Consider the following 23,436-nt stretch of genomic DNA (forward strand, 5'->3'; position numbering starts at 1 on the left):
TCTAAACATGGTAGGTGGACTTTCTGACTCCCCTCCTGAGTCTATGCTGTAGTCAACAGACAATCAGAGGTCTCTTTCATTCTAAGCATGAACCAGCCTTAGACTCCTTCGCAACCAGAGCTCCAGAAGGGGAAAAGAAACCAGTATGTAAGAGCTTGCCTGCCCCGCTTATACTAGAGAGTAAGCTCCTTGAGGACACAGACTGTTTTCCTGAGAAATATGCTGATTAGATGCTGACTCAGTATATAAAATAAGAATGATAGTCAGTTTCCTTAATGTTTTAAAAAAATGTTAGCATAAGCATTTTCATATTCACTCTGAAAGAAGAAAAAGTCAGTAAAGATGTTATAGTATTAAAAGGATCCAAATTTTTGTGGGAGTTTCTGTTTGGGTGAAAGCTAGAACACTTCCACAGTATCTCAGAAGGCCAGACATGTGACACTCTATTAAAGCAACATGTCCCTAGCCCATGGAATCACATGGAAAAACTCTGGACATCTTTACTTCTGTAGTTGGTCTCATTTTTCTAAAAACAGTTTAAACCAGTAAGAATTTTCCAGAAGTTGAATTTGAATCACCAACCTTCCAAGGAAAAAATAAACAAAACTAAATAAACACATTTCAGCTTCAAAATTTCCCCCACTCACTAACAGTTTCAACTTAAATTTGTTCCACTTAAAGCACCCCAATTTCTCTATAGAACCTGTCAAATGAGTCTCCTGTAGACGCCTACACTTGGCTGCAATCCTAAATGATACTCAGACCAGACCACGTCAGTACACTTTTAATTGCTAAAGCTAATAGTAGCCATTTTAATTACACCCTAATCATTTATTACAGTCACTCTTCAGAAAGTTAAATCTTGGAAATAACACACTAAAAAGTACTTGTGGACTCTGGGGCTTTGGCAGGCTGGGATAGAACTTCTGAGAACATGCTGTGTGAATTTTCCAAAGGAGGCAATCAATCTGAGAGGACCCACATGAGAGCTGTTCATTTGGAACCTGGCTGGTGGCTTTTATCTTGGATTTGAGCATCTCACAATCAGTGGACACACCTGCAAGTATAGAGCATAACCTGGATATTACTCTTAATCATTGCTTCAGTTTGTAAAGAGCTGGTCCCATCAGCTGCCAAAGAGGGAGGCTCATCCAGAATCCGGGTGGCTACATCTCTCTGCCAGTAAGTGCTTAATGACTCATTTTCCTCAACAGAATTTTCATAAGACTGGAATTCAGGGAGGGATGTCTGGAGAATGTCTGAAAGGAAGTTCGCAAGCCACTGTCCTGCTGTTTGCTGGAGAAAGCCTCCCATGGAAGCCAAACCAATTGATTAAAGCAAATAGTAACAGATTTCAGTATTGTTTCCTCATTACCTTTCATGAACAACCCATGAAATGTCATCATGAAGTTTGTTTTAGTCAGGTGGAGAGCATCATAAACTTCCAGAAAAAAAATCATTAGTGGAAAAACTAAAGACACAGGAGGTTAACAACTGTGTTTATGTGGAACCACAGAATCTACCTGAGTGACTTGCACTGAGCCAGCCAGAGTACTCCAAGACACTGTTGCTTGTATGTATTTTTTAAAAATCCAGTCAACCATTTTCCTGATCTGTCAAGTTGACCGATTGCTTTGAAATTATATGGATTTAGCCCAAACTAAATTGTTCTTAAGACTCACTTCTGTTTTCAAATCTTTCTTATTTGTTTTAGAGGCTTTATGATTACTAAAAGGTCTTCTCCCTCAGAATATATTCTGAGATGGAAGCAAAAATATCACTTTTGCAAAGCCATTTCCATTCTTCCAAAGGTCTGCTGGTAAATTATTCTCACTGATCTTTCCATCTTTCTGGCCTGTGCATACACACCTAACCCATACTAAATTTCACCAGATGGCATTTTATTTCTTTAAAGTAAAGCAGTCGTGGGTTTAGACAGTTGAATTTTTAAACTTCTGTATTTACTGAAAGTGCATATGGTGCTATATGGACAAAGAAATTGTGCTGAAAGAAAAACATTTCTGTCCGCAAGTACCTCATAATCTCCCAGAGGAAGAAAAATGTGCAGTTATGTGGTGTATGTCTCACGAAATCTTCTATAGCTTTAATTTTCCTTCTCTGCTAAAAAATAGCTATGTGTATGTTGTGCATACCTTGAAGTCATACTATTTTAAATTCTTCTTTTGGTTGCAAATAAAAAGGTTACAACAAAATGCAATCGCTTGCCAAAGTGATCTGTGAGTGATTTCTAGAAGAAAATGAAACACAAACCAGAACTTGTTTAAAAAAAAGAAAAAAGAAAAAAAAAAAAAGACAGAAAGAAAGAAAAAAAAATCCTGAAACCTCTGTATGTCAACGTAAGCAGATGTTGGTGTAGAATTTACAAGGATGAGAAGGCTATAAAACCTCCCTTGAGCCACTCACAGTTCATTTCAAGGCCAAGAACGCCCCCAAAATCTGTTTCTAATTTTACAGAAATCTTTTGAAATTTGGCACGGTATTCAAAAGTCCGTGGAAAGAAAAAAACCTTGTCCTAGCTTCAGCTTCCAACTCTGAAGACAGACTTGCTTCTTTTCAACGGTTTTCACAGATCCGGTGACCCACGCTCTGAAGTCAGAATTAGCTAACTTTCAAAAACATCTGGAAAAATGAAGGTTAGTATATGCAGCCTCAGGTATTGCTAAAGAATGAGGACTGGCTGAGTTGAGTTCGATCAGAGTTTTCTATTGTTTAGAAGGTGAGGTTTTGTACCTAAGTATGTACTTCCTGGAGTGGGTTGGGATTGGGAGATTGTTCTAAATATACTGTAGAAACATTTGTCCTTGCAGAGCTGGGAGGATTCCAGCAATTATAGCCAGATCAGTGGAAAACAATCAAAGACTTTGTGGGGAGGAAGAAATAGGATTTAGGTGTAAACAAAGTCTTGCCATTTCTACTACTTAGCAGAAACTGTGTATATGTCAATTTTCTTTATTTTATGTAGACGTGGTTAAAAATTGTATTTGGAGTTGCCACCTCTGCTGTGCTTGCTTTATTGGTGATGTGCATTGTCTTACGTCCTTCAAGAGGTAAGAATTTTCTCTAATTTGCTCTTATCTGCCTAGGATAGCTCAGAAAATGCACTAATGCATGGTCACAAGTGATTGAACATTTCCTGAGTGCTTATTTCCCAAAGTAAGTCTGTTATTTCTAAGAAGACATATAAGCTCACAGATATGTTGTTGAGCAACCAGAAATACTGAGGAATTTAAGGCACGAGTAGGAAGAGATTCCCAGTATTACTTCAGCAATAGAAAAACCTAAGCACTATTCCGTATCACCCCCACACCCTCCACATTATCTGCTAAATTACAAGTTTGGACAGGCCTTTAGAGAAAATATTTTTAACTAACGTTGCTTTTCATTATTGGATTGCCTTATGGAAAATAAAGATAAGTAAGAATGGAAAAGCCCAAACAGAACCTATGGAGTTTTGTATTATGAGACTTTCCAAAAATTTAGGGAGGCGGTAGAAAATAGAGATTCCAGGAATAGCTGTACAGAAAAGGTGAAATTGTTACTCTAGATACAGTAGCAATGAAAAATCAGATTAGAAGACTATTATCAAGCAAGCATTATGTTTGGTGATATATCGATCCCTTTAAAAGATTACCATTGATCTCAATTTGCTGTAAGTTGCAAGATACTATGAACTAATATTTGGGCTAGTTGAAATTTCAATTAAGGCTGTCTGCAAATAATCCAGTGATATTAGGGGAATAAGTTTTTATGAAACAATTGATGAAGAGAAGCTCAAATTCAAAAACAGGAAAAAAATGACAACAATAACAGATATTGTGCCTTGGGGTCTTGGAAAAGGGGAAAGGTTTGTACTAATAAGTGTTAAAGTTTTATGATAGCTGAGGGGGAAAATGTTTTTAGTTACAGGTTATCTGACAGTAAAGTAAGACCAATGGTAAGCCTTTAGCTAAAAAAGGATTCTTTGCTTTAAAAAAATGAAATATAGAAAAATATTTTGAAAAATTCAAAATACTAATGGGGTTTTCACAGGATTACAAAATGGAGATGTTAATCGATATGATGAAAGCAGTGTTCTTTAGTCCTTATTTCTGCTATCTGCTGGCACTCGAGTACTCTTAGGCTGCTGAGATGTATGTATGCATCCGTATTTTTCATATTTTTTTAAGTTAAAATTGTTTTTAGACCAGTGTCTTAACTCCATGGGTTTGGGCCATATTTCCCTCAGAGGAGTAACTGTCAGATGAGGGATTAAGTCCAATTGACCTACTGAATGCTAATCCATTCAAAATTAACTCCTTGTTTGGAAAGACTCACTAGTACTTGGAATTAACACTTTGCTCCCTCAAAAATTAATGTTCTGAGAACAAAACTGTGTGGAAATTATCGTGAGCTTGCCCCATGTTGACAGGCAAGATTGGGTTGCATGGGCACTTGGGAATTTAAGCCATAATTTTGAATGATAGGTATACTATAGTTATACATTTATAAAAACTATAAGTATATAATATATACGTATTTGTATAATTATATACAATCTCAATCCTTGCTTTCTTCCCAATTTTAGACTTGTATATATTATACACATCAATATATATTATAAACTATGTATAGTATAAAAGTCCTGTCATTGGGATCCCTGGGTGGCGCAGCGGTTTGGCGCCTGCCTTTGGCCCAGGGCGCGATCCTGGAGACCCGGGATCGAATCCCACATCGGGCTCCCGGTGCATGGAGCCTGCTTCTCCCTCTGCCTGTGTCTCTGCCTCTCTCTCTCTCTCTCTCTCTCTCTGTGTGACTATCATAAAAAAATAATAAAATAAAAAAAATAAAAATAAAAAAAAATAAAAGTCCTGTCATTCATAGCATAGTCTTCTTTTTCAACTAACAGGATTATTATCAGAGCAAAGTAATTTCTCGAAAGAGTAATCAAATTAAACTCTAGATGAAACTTTATTACTGATTCAGCAACAGAAAAATCACCAAAAAAAAAAAAAAAAAGCTGAGAACTGTATCTTTTCTATCTATAATGTCATTCTTTAAGTTGGTTGAAGAACTTCTCAGAATGCCACTTGCACATGGGACAATTCATTGCCTTCCTTTCCTGAGCACTATGGAGGTTGAAGCCCACAAACCAGTGTACAGGCAGCCCAGGTGCTAAACGCATCCTTCTAATCTCCCTCCTGTCTTCTCACCCCAATCCTTAGTCTTTCCAGGTCAGGAGCTTTGCTCTCACCTCTTCCCAATGTGAGAATAGCATCTGAGGTACTAAGGGAGGAGAAGGGGAGGAGGAACAGAGAATTCAAGGCCAAATGAGTCTCCAGTTAGCCTTCTCACACTTCCTCAGAATTCCCATTACCTCACATTGGCCTTACGTGGCCTCATATTCTTAGCTCAGGATTTTGGCTCCAGTGTAAGAACAGTCTTCCTTTGAGAAACTTAAAGAGCTGCTTAAGAAACCTTGGTTCACTTATTTATTTATTATTGAAGAAAATCCCACCAATGATCTGCCCAACATTGTGCCAGTTGCTTGGGAAACAGAGGTGCTGCAAGCGGTCTAGAGTTCCTTGTGAAAGGCAAGGTATAAAAACCCACTATGGAGGGATGGTCATCACTACCGGATGGGATTTCCGCCATTCCCTGCCAGGTCCCAGTGGAAGAAGGAGAGAAATGGACTTTTCCACACAGGGAGAAGGTCTTGGGAACACCAGCCACAGTTCTAAGAGAGCTGTGGAGGAATTAGGCAGGATTTTAGGAACAAATAGGAAAATGTAGTGGTGAAATGGAAACGATCCATTTAGATCATCCACCTAATAATAAAAATAAGGGATAACTTTTTTGGAAAACTTTCAAAATTTCTTATTTTAATTTTCACCGAATGGGAAGCACATATGAGTTTCTATCCCTTAGTCCCAGGCCACCCCCCATTGGCCTCAGCCTACCCCCAACCCCATTCATTTCTAGCCCTTTCTTAGTCTCCTGCATTCTGCCTGAACAGAGGTTCACTTTGTCTCTTCTTCCAAAGCACTGCTCCACTTCCCCTGTGAAGATGCAACCAGGCCAAGAATGGAAACTCACCTCCACACCTTCCCCCTCTTTTTGCCAACCCCAAAGACAAATGCAGAGATCTCATTTCAAGAGATTTCATGAGATAAACACAAACACACAAAAAAACTGGAATTGGACAGTGATAGAGGTTCTGGAATTTCAAAAGTAAAGTCTATATGGCTTTGCCTTATGATTTACAGTCTCTGAATTGCTAGACCTGAATTTGTGAAATTCATGTGTGAAGGGAAAGGTTAGTGTGACCTGCCCTCCTCTTGATTTCTACTGAGTATAGAGCTCCCCACATGATGACAAGCAAATGCTCCATAAATATTAGCTCTTATTTTTCTATTTTAACATAGAGTAGCTACTGAAATAGTGATAGCTAGAATTTCATTGCCTTCATTCTAATAGATAAATAACACAAGGATGGCAAGTAGGCCCTACTGCATGATGTATTTCAATTTCAAAGATGTTCTCAATGCTGAGAGTAGGGAGTCTTTACCCCTGGGTATCATCCCCATTCCTATCCCCCACCTCTTTGGATCAAAAATAAATCTTTTTCAGAAACTTTTGTGTGCAGGGCACTCATACAGGACAATAGCAGCTCTGGCACAAAAGCAAGAAAGGAAAAAGGGAGAAAGTAAAGGAAGTTGGAGGCGGGGATAGAGGATAAAGTGGAAGGAAAGAAAGAACAGGGGGAATGCAGTGGGGAGAAAATCTCAGTTCCTCTGAGCGGGGCCTCTAAGTCCTCTGGTGAAAGGAGAACCATTCTAAGTCCAGCCTCTGATCTCCCTGTAATCCTTTGTCTACCTTTAAACAGTTTGTCCTTTGCTGTTGTTTTGGGTCTGCTGTGTTTTATACAAATTTGTATAGTTGCAAATTTTTAAAAATCAGGTTTCAACTAGGAATCTTAGATTTTTGACTCCTCTTTAAGTATTAGATCTCACAACATTGGGCCCATGGTAATAGTCGAGAAGTAGGTGCTATCTTTAGATGGGCAATGCATTCTCCAGTCTGCCACAGACCTTACAACTTCTTATTTTATGGTGCACAAGACACCACATTCATTTACAGTATCTGCCAGATTTCTAGAAACAGTTGGTTTTTTAACCCTTGGACTGGAAGAGGTGTATGATTCCTCCAGGGATTAAAAATAACAATCTACTGAATATGAAAAACCTGAGAATAGCAGCCTACAGTTTTCCAGTATCATACTGTCCAGTCCACTGTGGGTCCTAGACGTGTCGATTATTTGACCAACAATGATTTGTTAAGCACCCTTCCAAATAACTGCCACCAGTCTGGGGCATGAAAGCCAACTTCTCCATCCTTGGGAAAAAGCAGTCTGATAATAAGCCAGTAAATGAATACAAAGAACAACTAGAGTGAGGGTTGTGTTAGACATCTAGGGCTGCCACAGACGTGGCTTAAACAGCTGAAATTTATTTTCTCACAGTTCTGGAGGCTGGAAGTCCAGGATCAGGATGCAGGCAGGTTTGGTTTCTTTGGAGGTTTCCCTCCTTTGCTTGTAGATGGCCGCCTTCTTGCTGTGTCCTCACATGGCCTTTTCTCTATGCACACATTCTTCTGGTGCCTCTTCCTCTTATACGGACACTAGTTTTATTAGATTAGGGCTCCACCATTATGATTTTATGTAATCTTAATCATGTGCCTCCTTCAGGGCACTGTCTCCAAATATAGTCACATTGTGACTTAGACCTTCAGTCTGAATTTGGGAGACAAAATTCAGTCTGTAATGAAGATCATAAGTTAGCTTCTCTGAGATGATATTTGAGCTAAGATCTTAAGGACAGGGAGGATGCCATCCTCAATGCAGAGGGAAATGCAGGCGCAAAGTCCCAAATGCAACAGGAAAGTGAGTTCAAGGAGCCAAAAAGAGAATGATAGCTGTGAGATAAAATCATGTAAACAAGTTAACACAGTAAAATATGTATCTACATATATATATGATTATATACACACATATAAAAATGCATAGTGATTACTTACTTAGCTAGGTAATGCCCTATATAATTCATTTCAGGAGATATCTGAATCCATGGACAATTTAGATAGAACAAAAATCAATATTTTGCAAGGAGAAATATAATTTAGAATGTTTGCATGTTAGGAAGAAACCCACTGTTGTTCTTGCTGTTATTATTATTACTACTACTATAACTTCAGTCATCACTTTTTGTAAAATAAGATACATGTGAGACAAAATCATCTTCAAAGGAGATGTGAATATGTTTTTAAGGCTTGAAATTTTCCCAGTATCAACATTCAGAACTGTGAAACAGACTCCCTCAAAAACATCTTAAGAGTTTTAAGCTTGTATTTTCACTGTTCTTTTGGAGGAAGTCTGAGGAAGTCTGAAGAAAAGGTTCAGAAAGTTCATGAACATAAAAGAGCTTTTGAGTTAAGTGTAAATAAATCAACTTTGCAGATTATATTTCCGTAATTTGCACTTGGATTTTAAAATCACAGAAGATGAATCTTGCCAAACTTTCTCCAAGTTTTGCCAAATTCTAAATAATATAGAAAATAATGCCAGGCTTTGGATGAATCCCATAATGCAGAAGAGGTTTACCTGTCTCTGATTTCCAAGAGAATTGTGTTACAACTTACACAAGAACATCTAGTCATAGACATACCTTGAAAAAAAAAGTTCTAAAGTTCAGTTGGGGATGTGTAATCCAGGATAAACATTTTTAAAAACCAGAGACTGTCAAACTGAGTTTTAAAATATATTGTAATAACAGTTAATACAGTAGGTACAAATTGAAATGATCTTTCCGTAAGATAACCAAATACTAATCAGTCTTTTGTTTAAAATTTATTCCGTATTTATATGTAAAGAATTTTTCATTTCAGTATCTTTGTGAAATAAAAAAATAGTAAAAACAGAATAACTTACAGCTGTTATTAACCTTTACTTATATTAATCTAAATTAAATTTTTTATACAGATTATGATTTTATACCTGGTGAAAAAACTGAGGTGATGCAGCTCTTTAAAGGGACCAGATAGGTATACAATGAAATATTAGCCAGCCATCAAAAAGAACAAAATCTTTCCATTTGTAACAACATGAATGGAACTAGAGGGTATTATGCTAAGCAAAATACCTCAGTCAAGAACAAATACCATATGATTTCACTCGTGTGGAATTTAACAAACAAAACAGATGAGCATAAGGAAAGGAAAAATAAAATAAGATAAAAACAAGAAGGAGACAAATCACAAGAGATTCTTAACTCTAGGAAACAAACTGAGGGTTGCTGGAGGGGAGGTGGGTGGGTGGGTGGGGTAACAGGGTGATGAACATTAAAGAGGGCACTTGAAGTAATGAGCACTGGGGTTATATGCAAGTGCTAAATCACTAAATTCTACCCCTGAAACTAATAATAATCTACATGTTAACTAAACTTAATTTAAATAAATTTTTTTTAAAATAATAAAGAAACAGGATAGAAAGACTTTATGTCAAAAAATCAGATAACATAGGTGAAATGGAAACATTTCTAGAAAGATACAAACTACCAAATTTATTCAAGAATAAATAGAAAATAAGAATAGAACTGTAAGAACTAGAGATTGATTCAGTGATTTAGAAACTTCCCACAAAGAAAACCCCAGGCCCAGATGGCTTCACTGGTAAACTCTATCAAACATTTAAAAAAGAATTATTACTAATCCTTCACAAACTCTTCCAAAAATATAAAAGAACACCTCCCAACTCATTCCTTGAGGCCAGCGTTACCATGAAACCAAAATCATACAAAGATGTGACAAGAAAAAAAATGACGGAGAAATATATCTTATGAATACAGATGAAAAAATCCTCAACAAAGTACTAAATTCAAGCAAAACAAATTCAGCGATCTTCAAAGAATAATATGCCATTACCAATGTGGAATTTATCCTAAGAATACAAGATTGGTTTAACATTCAAAAATCAATTACTATAATAAACTGTATTAATAGAAGAAAGGGCAAAAATCATATGATTATCTCAATAGGCACAGTAAAAAGATTGAACACCCTTTCATTATAAAAACACCCAGCAGACTAAAATTAGGAAGAAGTTCCTCTATCTTTTTTTTTAAGATTTTATTTATTTATTTATTTATTTATTTATTTATTTATTTATTTATTAATGAGAGAGAAAGAGGCAGAGACACAGGCAGAGGGAGAAGCAGGCTCCCTGCAGGGAGCCTGATGTGGGACTCAATCCCGGGTCTCTAGGATCAGGCCCTGTGCTAAAGGGGCCTAAACTACTGAGCCATCCGGCTGCCCAAAATCCCTCTATCTGATAAAGAACATCTACAAAAAATTCACAGCTAACATCACAGTGGTAAAAGATTCAGTCGTTTCCCCCTAATATCGAGAACACACCACTTCTGTTCAGTATTTTTTGGTGGTTGTACAAGGGCAATTAGGTAAGGAGAAGAAATAAATAAAAAGTATCCAGAGTGTGGGATCCCTGGGTGGCGCAGCGGTTCGGCGCCTGCCTTTGGCCCAGGGCGCGAGACTCGGGATCGAATCCCACGTCGGGCTCCCGGTGCATGGAGCCTGCTTCACCCTCTGCCTGTGTCTCTGCCTCTCTCTCTCTCTCTCTCTGTGTGACTATCATAAATAAATAAAAATTTTAAGAAAATTTAAAAAAAAAAGTATCCAGACTGGAAAGGAAGAAGTAAAACTGTCTCTATTTGCAGATGGTATAATCTGGTTTATAGAAAATCTCAAGGAATTCACCAAAAAACTATTCAAACTATAAAAACTTTAGGTAAGTTGTAAGATACAAAATCAATATATAAAAATCAATTGCATTTCTATACCTTAACAATTAACAGTCAAAATGATCTAAATAAATGGAAAGACATCCTACATAAACTTAATATTTATATAGATCATAAAACTAAATATTTTTAAGATGGCAATACTCCCTAATTTTATCTACAACTTAAATATAATTCTTATCCAAATCCAAGATAACTCACAGAAATCGACAAGCTGAACCTAAAATTCATATGGAAATGAAAAGGGCCCAGAATAGCTATCTTGAAAAAGAACAAAGTTGGAGGAATCATACTTTCTTATTTCAAAACTTACTACAAAACTTACATAATCAAAACAGTGTGGTGCTTGCATAAGGATATACATATAGATCAATGGAATACAATTTAGAGTCTAAAACTAAAGCCTATATATATATATATATATATATATATATATATATTTCATTGTTTTTTTTTTGTAAGGGTGCCATAACAATTTAATGGGAAAAGTTTTTTCAATAAAAGGTATTGGGATAACTGAATATCCACATGCAAAAACAATAGCAACAACAACAACAAAAGCATGCTGGACTTCCTTCCTCACACAATACAAAAGAATTAGGTCTAAATAGGTCTGAGACTTAGATGTAGGAGTTAAGTCTATAAAAGTCTTAAAACAAAACATAGAAATAAATCTTCATGTTCTTGAATTAGTCAATGCTTTCTCAGATAAAAGCACAAGCAACAAAATAAAAAGTACATACATTGAACTTCACTGAAATTTAATGCTTTGGGATTACAAAAGATACCAAGGAAGTGAAAAGACTACCCACAAAATGGGAAAAAATGTTTGCAAATCATATATCTGATAACGGACTTGCATTCAGAATACATAAAGAACTCTTAAAAGTCAATAATAAAAAGGCAAATAATCCAATTTAAAAACAAAGGATAGACAGCTCCCCCTTCCCCCAAAAAAGGTATACAAATGACCAATAAGCACATGAAAAGATGCTTAACATCATTAGTCATTAGGAAAATGTAGATTAAAACTTGAATGAAATACCAGGCATGAAGTTGCAGGTGGAGCAATTAGGCATCTATGATAGTCTACCTAGTGAGAAATGGCTTGGCCTTGGGGGTGCAGTAGAAATGGAAAAAAAAAAAACAAAACAGCCAATAGAGAGATCTTAGAGACTGAGTTGTCAGGCTTGGATGTTGGACAAAGGCAGTAAGGAAGGAGGAGGTCAAGGATGACTCCAGGTATTTGAATCGAGGAACTACGTGGGTGACAGTGCCATTGACTTAGAGACTTAGAGAAGTCTGGAGGGACAGCATGGGACTCTTTTTTATTTTTAGCTTTCAACATAGTGAGTTTGAAATGCCTGAGAGATGTGCAAACAGAGATGTTAAGGAGGAAGTTTTAATAGACAGGCCTGGAATCCAGAGAAGAAATCCAACTGGGGATTTCAGGTGTGACAGCAATGGTGGAGGTGAGTCGGCCCACGGATATGTAATAGATACCGTGGGAGAGAATGAAATGGCTGAGGAAAGTCGTTCTTCCTTAGACCCCAAGGAACAGCAATATGAGCCACACCAAAATCTAAAGTAGAGGTTAGAGGATGAGCTGACAAAGGAGACTGAGTGAGCTTCAAAAAGGGACAAAGGATCCCTGGGTGGCGCAGCGGTTTGGCGCCTTTGGCCCAGGGCGCGATCCTGGAGACCCGGGATCGAATCCCACGTCGGGCTCCCGGTGCATGGAGCCTGCTTCTCCCTCTGCCTGTGTCTCTGCCTCTCTCTCTCTCTCTGTGACTATCATAAATAAATAAAAGTAAAAAAAAAAAGAGAGAGAGAGAGAGAGAGAGAGAGAGACAAAGGAGGGGCAGCCCCTGTGGCTCAGCGGTTTAGTGCCGCCTTCAGTCTGGGGCCTGATCCTGGAGACCCTGGATTGAGTCTCACGTTGGGCTCCCTGCATGGAGCCTGCTTCTCCCTCTGCCTCTCTCTCTCTCTCTCTCTCACTCTCTCTCTCTCTCTCTCTCTCTGTGTGTGTGTGTTTGTGTGTGTTTCTCGTGAATAAATAAATACAATCTTAAAAAAAAATACACAAGGTTGGCTTTCACTTTGAGGATCACCCAAATGGCATTGACTGTTCCTGTTCTTTTTCTTTTTTTTAATTCAACTTGCCAACATAGAACACTCAGTGTTCGTCTCATCATGTGCCCTCCTTAATTCCTGTCACCCAGTTATCCCATCCCGCCACCCACCTCCTCTTCTGCAACCCTTTGTTCCAAGAGTTAGGAGTCTCTCATGGCTTGTCTTCCTCTCTAATTGTTCCCCACTCAGTTTCCCTCCTTTCCTTTAGGGTATTGTTCCTGTTCTTATGCATTGTGTTGACCATATCTTCTGATCTTCAAAGCTTTAGAGATCATGAAAAAAATTCCCTCATTAAAATAACATAGCACAACAATCACACAATACACAAATGGACTTTTAAAAACCTGACAATTCCTCTGACTTACGTTGTTCAGTGTTATTTATAGAGAGAACCACAGAAAATTGCTTTCAGAAACTAGGAACTACTAGATTCTTCAGTGACCTCTTCGCTCTGACAAAGCTCAAATTGCCTCATTTTCTCTTAACCTACATTTTGAGGTGTAATTATTCTACCCTTTTGTGTGTTGCTTGGTTCTTGACCTTATTTTTGTGTTTATTTTGTTCTGCTGTTGTTGTTTTGACATGTGCTTTCACTTTTAATCACAGCGTAGTAATAAAATGCCAGCCTCTAAGATCAGATGGAGTAGATTTAAACTCCATCTCTGTTATGTATTAGACAAGTTACTTTACTTCTTTAATATCCATTTCCTAATCTGTAAAATGGTGCTAATAATAGTACTTATGTCTGAGAATTGCTGTGAGTATTTAATGGGACCAATGCATGTAGTATGCTTGGTACTTATAAGAACTTAGTAAATTATTACTGATCTAAAGTTGCCTCAGATCTATCTTTTGTTCAGAGTTGTCAGCCTTTGCCGAAATATCATATGAGTTTGTAAGTAGTATATTTCACATCCTAGTATTTCCTACACTTGTCCTTGTGGTGCTCCTTCCATGTGATATGATGGCTGGAGGTGAGGCCTCTTCCCAGAGAGCATCTCTATAGACCCCACAGACACACAGGTGTGGTGTGCCTGGGAGCTCCCGTCACTTTCCTTAAGGTGGCTCATAAGCATCGCTTCCAAATCAAGGTCAAAAGTGAGAACGAAATGACCTTCCAGCAATTTGAGTGCCCATTTGAACCATATTTTCTCATTTAGTTGACAATGAATATCAGAGCTAACATCAGATATCTCTGCTCTGATGCTCTCGATTTTTCAGGCCTGGAAAATTAAATGGCAGAAATAGAAACAAAGTCCTAATAATGGATACACAAAGCTTTAAGAGAGAAGTAGGAAAACAGTGAATCACTACTGTGAATCATTTCTGTGAATTGTAATTTCTTGGATTTGTAATTGAAACAATTTTCAGCTTGGCTTTAATAAGTTGAAAATGCAAATAACTAAAGTACAGTTAATTAGGGTATTTAAGCAGTGTATGAGTAACTTGTGCTAACAATGGACCAAATTGAATTTAAGGGCACTATCAGGAGTTAAGTGTTAACCAAGTGAGTGTCAGCTACATATAGAAGAGAAATATGCTTTCAGAATTGGTCTGTGCTTCTGTTCAATTATTTAATTTAAAAATTATAGATGTCAAAACTGAACTTCCAAAATAATCAGAAGATTCTATTTCCAAATTAAAACATTATTTAGAAAAGGGAATGAAAATCTACTTATTCATTCAGTAACTATTTGTAGAATCTTTTCCAAGTGATTGGAACTTGTTGAATGTGATTGATGCCATGGAGTGGCACTTTATACTGATTTACACACTATCATGCACTCAAACCACTAGAAAACAATGACCTCCATGCTTTCCCTGCAATCTCCCTTTAATCTAATCTGGGGCAGAATCAGTCCACTTACTTCATTCTTCAAGGATCAGCAGAGGGAATATACCCAAAGAAGAGTCCATTTGGACATAGCCTCAAAGCAATAAGCAAGAGGACTGAATGGGAGTATAAATGTTAAAGGATACCATTAACATTCCTTAAAAGCCATGATCAACACTTAGTTGTAGGGTGTCTATGTCTATGAGGTATGGATTGCTATGCAGGCTAGCCCCACCCATGTACCAGGAGTTTATAGGCAAGGAGCAAGTCCACTGATAGCCACAGGAGTTCAATGAATCAAGCAGGTTCAATGAAATTACTAAATTGCAGAATCATCAACTGAAGGGCTTGGTAAAAATAAAAGCTACCAGGGCCTCAGGGCCTAGAGATTCTGAATCAGTAGGTTTAAGATAAAGACTAGGAATCTGTTTTTCAAAAAACAGTCCCAGTGACTCCAAGAATAAATTTTGACACAGTCTGCAAATGAAGACATGTCCAGGTAGAAGAGTGTACATGTGAAATTCACAACATCCACAGGAAGGTAAAGAGTAAGGGCAGGCATATCTTTGTGGGAGAATTAATGAAAGTAAGTTAATATAAAATCTGTTCAGTTGATTTATTTCTTCATTCAACAACTATTTATCATGTTCTCACTCTATGCTAAGTACTGTCCTGGCTACTGGGCATATAATAGTTAAAAAAAAATCAAATACAGACTACTGTCAAGGGGAAGCACCTACACCTTATACAACTCGCATAAATACAGAGATGAAAATGGTTCATGTACAATAAATTTAGGTAAGCATTGAGATAGCAGTAAGCCAATAACATTTTCATAGAACCCAATGGAAGTTCATTTCTCCTGGTAGCTGACGTAGAGGTCAACACTGATGGTATAGTGAAACATAATTATGTTTATGGTCTTTCTAGATGTACAAAGAACCAAAGCTTGGTTAGGAAATTCTGAGTAAACTTCATGTCTCATAACTCATAAAAGTGACCTAATGCAACTTCTCAGAACAGATACATTACTCCATTGCATTTATGAACATGTAGCCATTTTCAGGAGAAAGAATTCCTAATTTAACTTATTCCCATGATTTGGTATTACTCTAATCCCATCCTGGCTCTGGCATAATCACAACTTCTGAGCCCTGGCTACACCATATGTGAGGTTAAGAGCAATTGCCTACCCTAAATCTGTGCCATGAACCTTCCTCGTTTCCACATCAGTATGGCCTGGCTCCTCTGGATATGTGTTTTGTACATCTACTCATCACTTCTTGGGTGTTGGTGGGGCTTATTATCATTATAGTAATTAGTAGTATAGTTAATACATGTTTAAAATTGCTTTTCAGATATTTTGAGTCATAATATGACATATGCTAAGTTCTATATATATGTTATTGGCATTTATAGCTCCTATGCACCCATTTAAAATAAATGACTAACTAGGAAATGATATGCAATACACTTTCTTGGATACTCTGAATTAGACATTCTAATAGAGTAAATAACAAATCCCTAAAAGCTTTCTGAGAAATCTGACATGGATCAGAATGATTGTTAACGATATGAAAAGGAAAAAGAGTAAGTATTCTAAAAATAATTTGAAACTCTTGTTTTTTGTTAATTTTATTTATCCATATATGCGATAATAGTACTAACTCTATTTTGATCATAATTGTGATATTTCTGTTATGGAGGTATAAGATGACCAAAATGTTCCAAGCACAACTGATGAATTTCATCATAGTAAAATGAAACTGAACATTAATTATATATACTAATAGTCTAATCTGAAACTGCATTTCCTTTACTGTGATTTTAGTAGATATTTAAAAACGAAACAGTTCCCATGGTCGAATTAGTTTGGGAAACACTGTTCAAGAATATTTATTTTGGGATGGGATGCCTGGGTTGCTCACTGGTTGAGCGTCTGCCTTTGCCTCAGGTCGTGATCCGGGGTCTGGAATTGAGTCCCACACCAGGATCCCCGCAGGGAGCCTGCTTCTCTCTCTGCCTGTGTCTCTGCCTCTCTCTGTGTCTCTCATGAATAAATAAATACAATCTTTTTTTTTTTTAAAAAGAATATTTATTTGGTAGGAGGTTGGGCAAAATGGATGAAAGGGAGTGGGAGATACAGGCTTCCAGTTATAGAATGAATAAGTCACAGGAATAAAAGGCACAGCATAAGGAACATAGTGATATTGTAATAGCGATGTATGGGGACAGATGGTAGCTGCGCTTGTGGTGAACATAACATAATGAATGTATAAACTTGTTGAATCACTATGTTGTACACCTGAAACTAGTGTAGCATTGTATGTCAACTATACTCAAATTTTAAAAAAGGAAAAAATATGGAAAGAATACTGATAAGTTACAATAATAGCAAAAGCTAACATTTATTCACTGATTACCATGTGCCAAGCATAGAGCTAAATGTTTCATTTCAATTACTTCACTTAATTTAGCCTTCTATAGAAATGAAGATTAACTGCTGTGAATTTCTCAATTAAGCATAATTGCAAGCAAGGAAAATTATATGCAAGGATATTTAAATAGGAAAATCTATTATGTAAGTCATTAGCCATAATCAAAGCATAACTTCTGCTAGATGAAAAAGTAAATAAACAACAGTAAATAAATAAATCACCAAGGTTATATTTACTTATTGAATTAATATCACAAAAAGTCTTTTTAAAACCAATTATCTAGGGGTTTATTTTTAGTATTCATAATAAAGGATTCACTGAATTGAAATTTTTTTCATCTATATGTTCAGGATTGTGTAGACACAAATTAAATGTATCTCAAAAAGGAAAGTAATTTCCACTGCAAATAGTGTTAGAATTTCCCCTTAACTCTATTAGAAACAGATTGCAATTTCCTTTTAGGAGAGTTAAGTAAAATTTAATTAAATCCTTCACAAGTATTCTAATGTTATTGTAGTTAAATGGTCTTTAATTCATTGAATAGGAATTATAAAATCAGTGGTATAAATATTATACAAGACCATTTAAGTAAATAGAAGAATTTTTATTATGAATAGCTGTATGGCATGTACAACCTTACTTAGAATTCAAAGAGAATGTAAGAAGATAAATATCTCAAAAACAGAATAACTTAGTGTTATTAGTGTCTGATTGCAAAGGGGTTCATCAGCCTCTTGTGTTCTTATAGCCATCAGAATAATTTTTAGTAAATTAAGAAAATGATTCAGGGTCCTAATTAAGCATATGGAGCATACATACATCAGTGTGTATCAGTTAAAATAGCAGAAGATGCTGTTATCCAGTTGGTCAACTAACTCTTATCACATGGCTATACATTTATGTAATTACAAGGTTATAGAGCATGCTGAGTCAAATTTCTTTTTTTTTAATATTTTTTTCTTTTTTTTATTTATGATAGTCACACACACACACAGAGAGAGAGAGGCAGAGACACAGGCAGAGGGAGAAGCAGGCTCCATGCACCGGGAGCCCGACGTGGGATTCGATCCCGGGTCTCCAGGATCGCGCCCTGGGCCAAAGGCAGGCGCCAAACCGCTGCGCCACCCAGGGATCCCCTGAGTCTCAAATTTCAAAAGCTAGTCTGGTAGGACTGGAAGTATTATCATCATTTTCTAGTTCAATCTTTTATAATATTACAGGTGAGCAAGCTGTGATGCCAGAGGTTGACTTACCAAAGCCATATAGAAAATTAGTAGTAGAATGATTCTTTAAAAAAAGAGGGCATAAATCTCATCAATCCATCCATTCATCCATCCAGCCATTCTTCATTTCATGTGTTCATTCATTAAACAGACATTTGTTAAATGCCTATTATGTTCTAGATACTAGGGATGTGATGGTGAGCAAAACTAGATATGGTCCCTGGTCTTATGGTGACTATTTTGAGAATACAGTGGAAAGTGGAGAAATAGTAATAAAATAATCACTCAAATACATGTAAGATTACAAATCAAGACAAATACTTTTTTAGAAAATGAACATGGTCTATGGAAATATATAACAAGGGGACCAGATCTAAATCAGAAGGGCTTTCCCAGAGAAGTGACCTTTACATTAAGCATTTATAGCCTGAATAGAAGCAACAGGAGAGGAGAAGGTGCAAAGAGGCACAGAAGCCCTGGAGAAAGAAATGAGTATCTGAAGAACAGAAAGCCCAGCATGTTTGGAGTCTAAGAAGTAATGAGAGAGAGGCAAGAAGGAACAGGAAGGCCATCCCAGACCAGTTAGGGCCAATAGTTCAGACAAACATTTGGTCTTTATCCTAAGAGTTATGGAAAGCTGTGAGAGAGTTTAGCAGGAGGATAAAGTTATAGCTCTCATCTTCGACAGTTTTATTTTTACATGGGCAAATACCAGATTCACAACTGCTATTCAAGGTATAGGACATTTTTCTAAGTTTTGGTTCTGTAAGTGATGGCCTGGAGAAGGGGTAGGGTGGGAGGGATAGAGAATGGCAATATGGATATGAAGGAGGATTGGAAGTTGGTTGCCATACTATCCATCTGGCGTATCTGACTGTTTGGGAGCTCTATAATGAATGTGTTCTGAGAATAGAGTCATGTTTGAAAAACACAATTGTTTTGGAAGATTCAAATATAGGTGAAATTTGCTTGTGGTTTGTGAGCTACCTTCGGAGAGGTTTTACATGGCAAAACCCTACTTCTGGAATTGTTAAGATGATGTGGCTTTTCTGGGTTGTTGTGGCTCATTTTCTCTATAAAAATCCCAGTCAGGAAGAGAAATTATCTAGGTTCATTAATGCCTCCTCTCTTGAGGTGTCTGAAGGTAAAGATTTGGGCTGACCTCTTCTGACCAAAGAGGATGCGAAACTATGTTGTTGATAAACCAGTAGTAATCCAAGCCAAGCATCTATGACAAAATACAACGAACAGCTTAAATGACTAGGTTTTTAGGCTAGTCTGCAATCCCAGCTTTGCACGGTTTAGAGTTGTTGGAACATCATCTCATCTTTTTTTAAAATACTCTGACAACTCTGCACAGCCTGAATAGCGTCCCTGCTGCTCAGCATGGCCCTCCTGGACACCCTCTGGTCCTTCTAGGCAAGCAAACGGCCTCTAGGCCTTCATTAGCCTGTCCGTCAGGGAGATAACAATGCTCACAGATCTTGAGACAGGAGTTAAACAAATGTTTAGCAATGGCAGATCTTCTCTTCTCTTCTCTTCTTCTCTTCTCTTCTCTTCTCTTCTCTTCTCTTCTCTTCTCTTCTCTTCTCTTTTTTGAGAAAGAGAGAAAATGTGTGTGCATGCAAATGGGATGGGGGAGGGGCAGAGAGAGAGGGACAGAGAAAATCTTATGCAGGCTTCATGCTTACTCAGCGTGGAACCCACTTGGGGTTCAATCTGAGATCATGACCTGAGCAGAAACCAAGAGTCAGTAGCTCAACCCACTGAACCACCCAGGTGCCCAGCAGGTCTTTTCATTACATTAGATAGAACAGATGAGAGGATTTATTTAAATTTAATCATCTTTTTAGTAATAATGTTTCCATTTCTCCCAAAGTTCATGACTCCGAAGGAGGTACAACAAGAGCACTCACACTGGAGGATATTTTAAATGGGACATTTACCTATAAAACATTTTTTCCAAACTGGATTTCAGGTAAATGAATTATTTGTTTATCTTTTGAGTTCTTAAAAAATATGTGTTTTTTGTTTTTATTTTTAGTACCAATGCATCTCTATGGTAACCAAAGCAATATCATCTGAAATGGAAAGAAAGAGCAATTATTTAGACAAGTCAAGTGGCCACCAAAACACCTTTGGCAGAATCATTGGTCTGCGTTTACCCAATAGTAATGATGTCACTTAGAGTTTCAGCAAGAAAGTAAAAATTGAGAGTGCATTGCTAGAATAATTTGAGCATATTGTATGGTTCTTCAGAATGGGAGATATGCACCTATTTAGGAGATGTCATAAGAATTTTACCAAAAGAGAAATTCCATTGTCAACCTGGATAACCTGAGAAATGGACAAATCTTACTCTGACAAAAAGTCTTTCATGGGCCAAAAAATTGATATTTTTATATAAGTTTCCAAAATAGGATGTTGTCAGATAAGTCTAACCAAACAAGTAGTAAGGTCAACTACATTGTTTATGACATTATAGTTTATATCTAAAGTACAACTGAACAAATTTGAATATTTTGATTCTTCTCTTTAGGAAATAAAATGCACATCAAATGGGTTTTAAATTAAATCAAACACAACCCAAAAGTAATGTATTTTTTCATTGCAAAACAAACATACCATTTTAAACTAGTTTATCATCCTTGTAACATAGAGAAAAATTTATTCCCAAGCACCCTGAACTGGTCGTTATAGGACAGCTACTAGTAAACATAGCATTTTTTTGTGGAGAGTAGAGTAGAGCATCCTTTCATCACTTCCACTGTCAACTTATTATTTTAAATCTGACAAAGCAATGTCCTGGACAGGGAAGAAAAACAAAGTAAATCTGTGAAATAAGAGAGGTTTCTCTTTCTTATAAATGTATTTCCTATTAAGGGAGATCATTTCAAGTTTATTTTCCTTCTTGTTTAAAGGACAAGAATATCTTCATCAGTCTACAGATAATGATATAGTATATTACAATATTGAAACAGGAGAATCATATACCATTTTGAGTAATGCCACCATGGTATGTATCCAGCATCATCTTCCTCCTCAAAACTTTGCCATTTCTTCACTAATCAAGGACCAAACTCTCAGCACTTGATCTGGACTCAACATGCCTTCTTGGCTCCATCTCTCACGAAATTGTCAAATTCTCTCTTCTGGTCACACTAGACTACTGCCCTGGTCTTCTCTCAATCGCCTAGCATCTTTCTTTCTCTGTGGAAAAAGTGTAGCAAGAAACAAGAGTCAAGAACTCAGTCTTTATCACAGGGAAACCGAGGCTCCAATACAAGTCTGTCAATTCCCTAGTTACGGAAAGTTATATAGGGTTCTTCACTACACTAGCCACGATGTACCTCATTTTCTCTCTCTAAAGGGTAGGAAGAATAATATCTCTCTGGGTTACTACAAGAGGTAAGTGATGTAACATTGGAATGTAGTAGAACGGTGCCTAACACGGAATACACGCTCAATAAACAAGAGCTAGGAGATGTAGGTGCGTGCTGCTCTAACTCCCAGGCTCTCAGTCCCCTTGCTTTCTCCACCCTCAAAACCCTACTAATATTTTAAAGTCAAGCTCAGATGATACTCTCCTCCTCTGCGCAATCAATGATCTTCTCATTTGGATTTGATCTCTTCTTTTTTTAATGCTTTGACAATGTTATATTTATATATCTTTAATAGAACTTTCTAATTTGCAATGCATTACTGATTTTCAAGCTTAACATTTTAAGCTTCTAGAAATCACAAGGTATATCCTATTTATCACATCTTCTTCCCATAATGTTTAATAAATTTCTTTGTATACAGTAAGTGCTATGTAAACATTTTTAAAAATTGCATCGAAGGCATATGTATGTAGGAGTATATCAGTTATATGATATCCTTTTAGAACTACACATTTACATGGCTCTGGGTGGTTTTTTTTTCTGTATTCTAATCAACTTCTTTATAATTTCAGAAAAGTGTGAATGCTTCAAATTATGGCTTATCACCTGATCGTCAATTTGCATATCTAGAAAGTGATTATTCAAAGGTATGGACTATTTAATTTGGGTATATCTGTTTATATCTCTTACTAATCCACAGTTTGACTTGTAAAAGTAAGAGGAAGCAAGAGTATATTTTTATATCTAAATATTCAAGAAGTTAACGTGGGTTCTCAATGAGCCCCCAAAGTATAACTGAAACATACACAAATAATTCAGAATTTGGTGTACTTGTCTGGTTATCATCCAGGTAGTAGAAACTACTTTCCTCTGGGGGGGATACATTTCGGGGCACTGATGTTTATCAGAAATGGGAGAGTTATACTTGTATTTCTAAAGCTATTTGACTTCACAAATCATTATTTCGCACATATTTTAACCTCTTGAAAGTTTATTATTATTGAAAATGGGAATATCAACGTGTAACCTATTTAATTCACTTGCTCAGGTAAAATAATACATAGCCAGTGGTAGACCAGGGTTTAAATCTGTGTGTTCAAAAGCCTGGAAAAGGAGAATCCTACCAAACCATAATCATTTACCCTTACTTAATTTCCCCTTCCCGAATGAAGTTGCAGGGGGAAGTTAATTATCTTGTTTTATCTACTTATACAACTCCAAGATAATTATTTTTTGTAATAAGGCACAAATATTTATTATCAAATTAAACTTCTAGTAATTACTTTTAGACAGACAATCTTTTAATTGCCATTTCTCATATCCCATGTGAGACGTAAAACTCTTAATACACAGAATGAATAGTTAATCTTTCCGCTCCGCAGCTGTTCTTGTCTGCTGATTATTTTCCAGTGGACCAGGTCCTGGTCACTGGCAATCTTTAGGAAGACGCATTTCAACCAGTTAGAGTTTCTTTGCCAAGAGTTTGAAAGCTCTTTTAAGAAACAAAATCCAAAGTAATACTTATATTATTCACTAACCACAGAACAAATATACTTA

At 36.8% G+C, this 23,436-nt stretch overlaps 1 protein-coding gene across 3 annotated transcripts in view; it reads left to right on the top strand.

Annotated features, from left to right (window-relative positions):
- Positions 1-2,372: 2,372 nt before the first annotated feature.
- FAP (fibroblast activation protein alpha) overlaps positions 2,373-23,436 on the top strand; it is a 72,472-nt gene continuing 51,408 nt past the window's right edge. Inside the window, exons 1-5 of one of the 3 annotated variants that reach the window (XM_077883480.1) lie at positions 2,373-2,654; positions 2,984-3,068; positions 20,376-20,474; positions 21,418-21,512; positions 22,452-22,526. In XM_077883480.1, the coding sequence (XP_077739606.1) occupies positions 2,649-2,654; positions 2,984-3,068; positions 20,376-20,474; positions 21,418-21,512; positions 22,452-22,526 (360 nt within the window). In that variant the 5' untranslated portion in view covers positions 2,373-2,648. The remainder of the gene's footprint in view (positions 2,655-2,983; positions 3,069-20,375; positions 20,475-21,417; positions 21,513-22,451; positions 22,527-23,436) is intronic. The other 2 variants (XR_013371870.1, XM_077883479.1) reach the window with 2 other exon arrangements.

The sequence above is a fragment of the Canis aureus genome, chromosome 34 (assembly GCF_053574225.1).
Source record: "Canis aureus isolate CA01 chromosome 34, VMU_Caureus_v.1.0, whole genome shotgun sequence".
Lineage (NCBI taxonomy): Eukaryota > Metazoa > Chordata > Mammalia > Carnivora > Canidae > Canis > Canis aureus.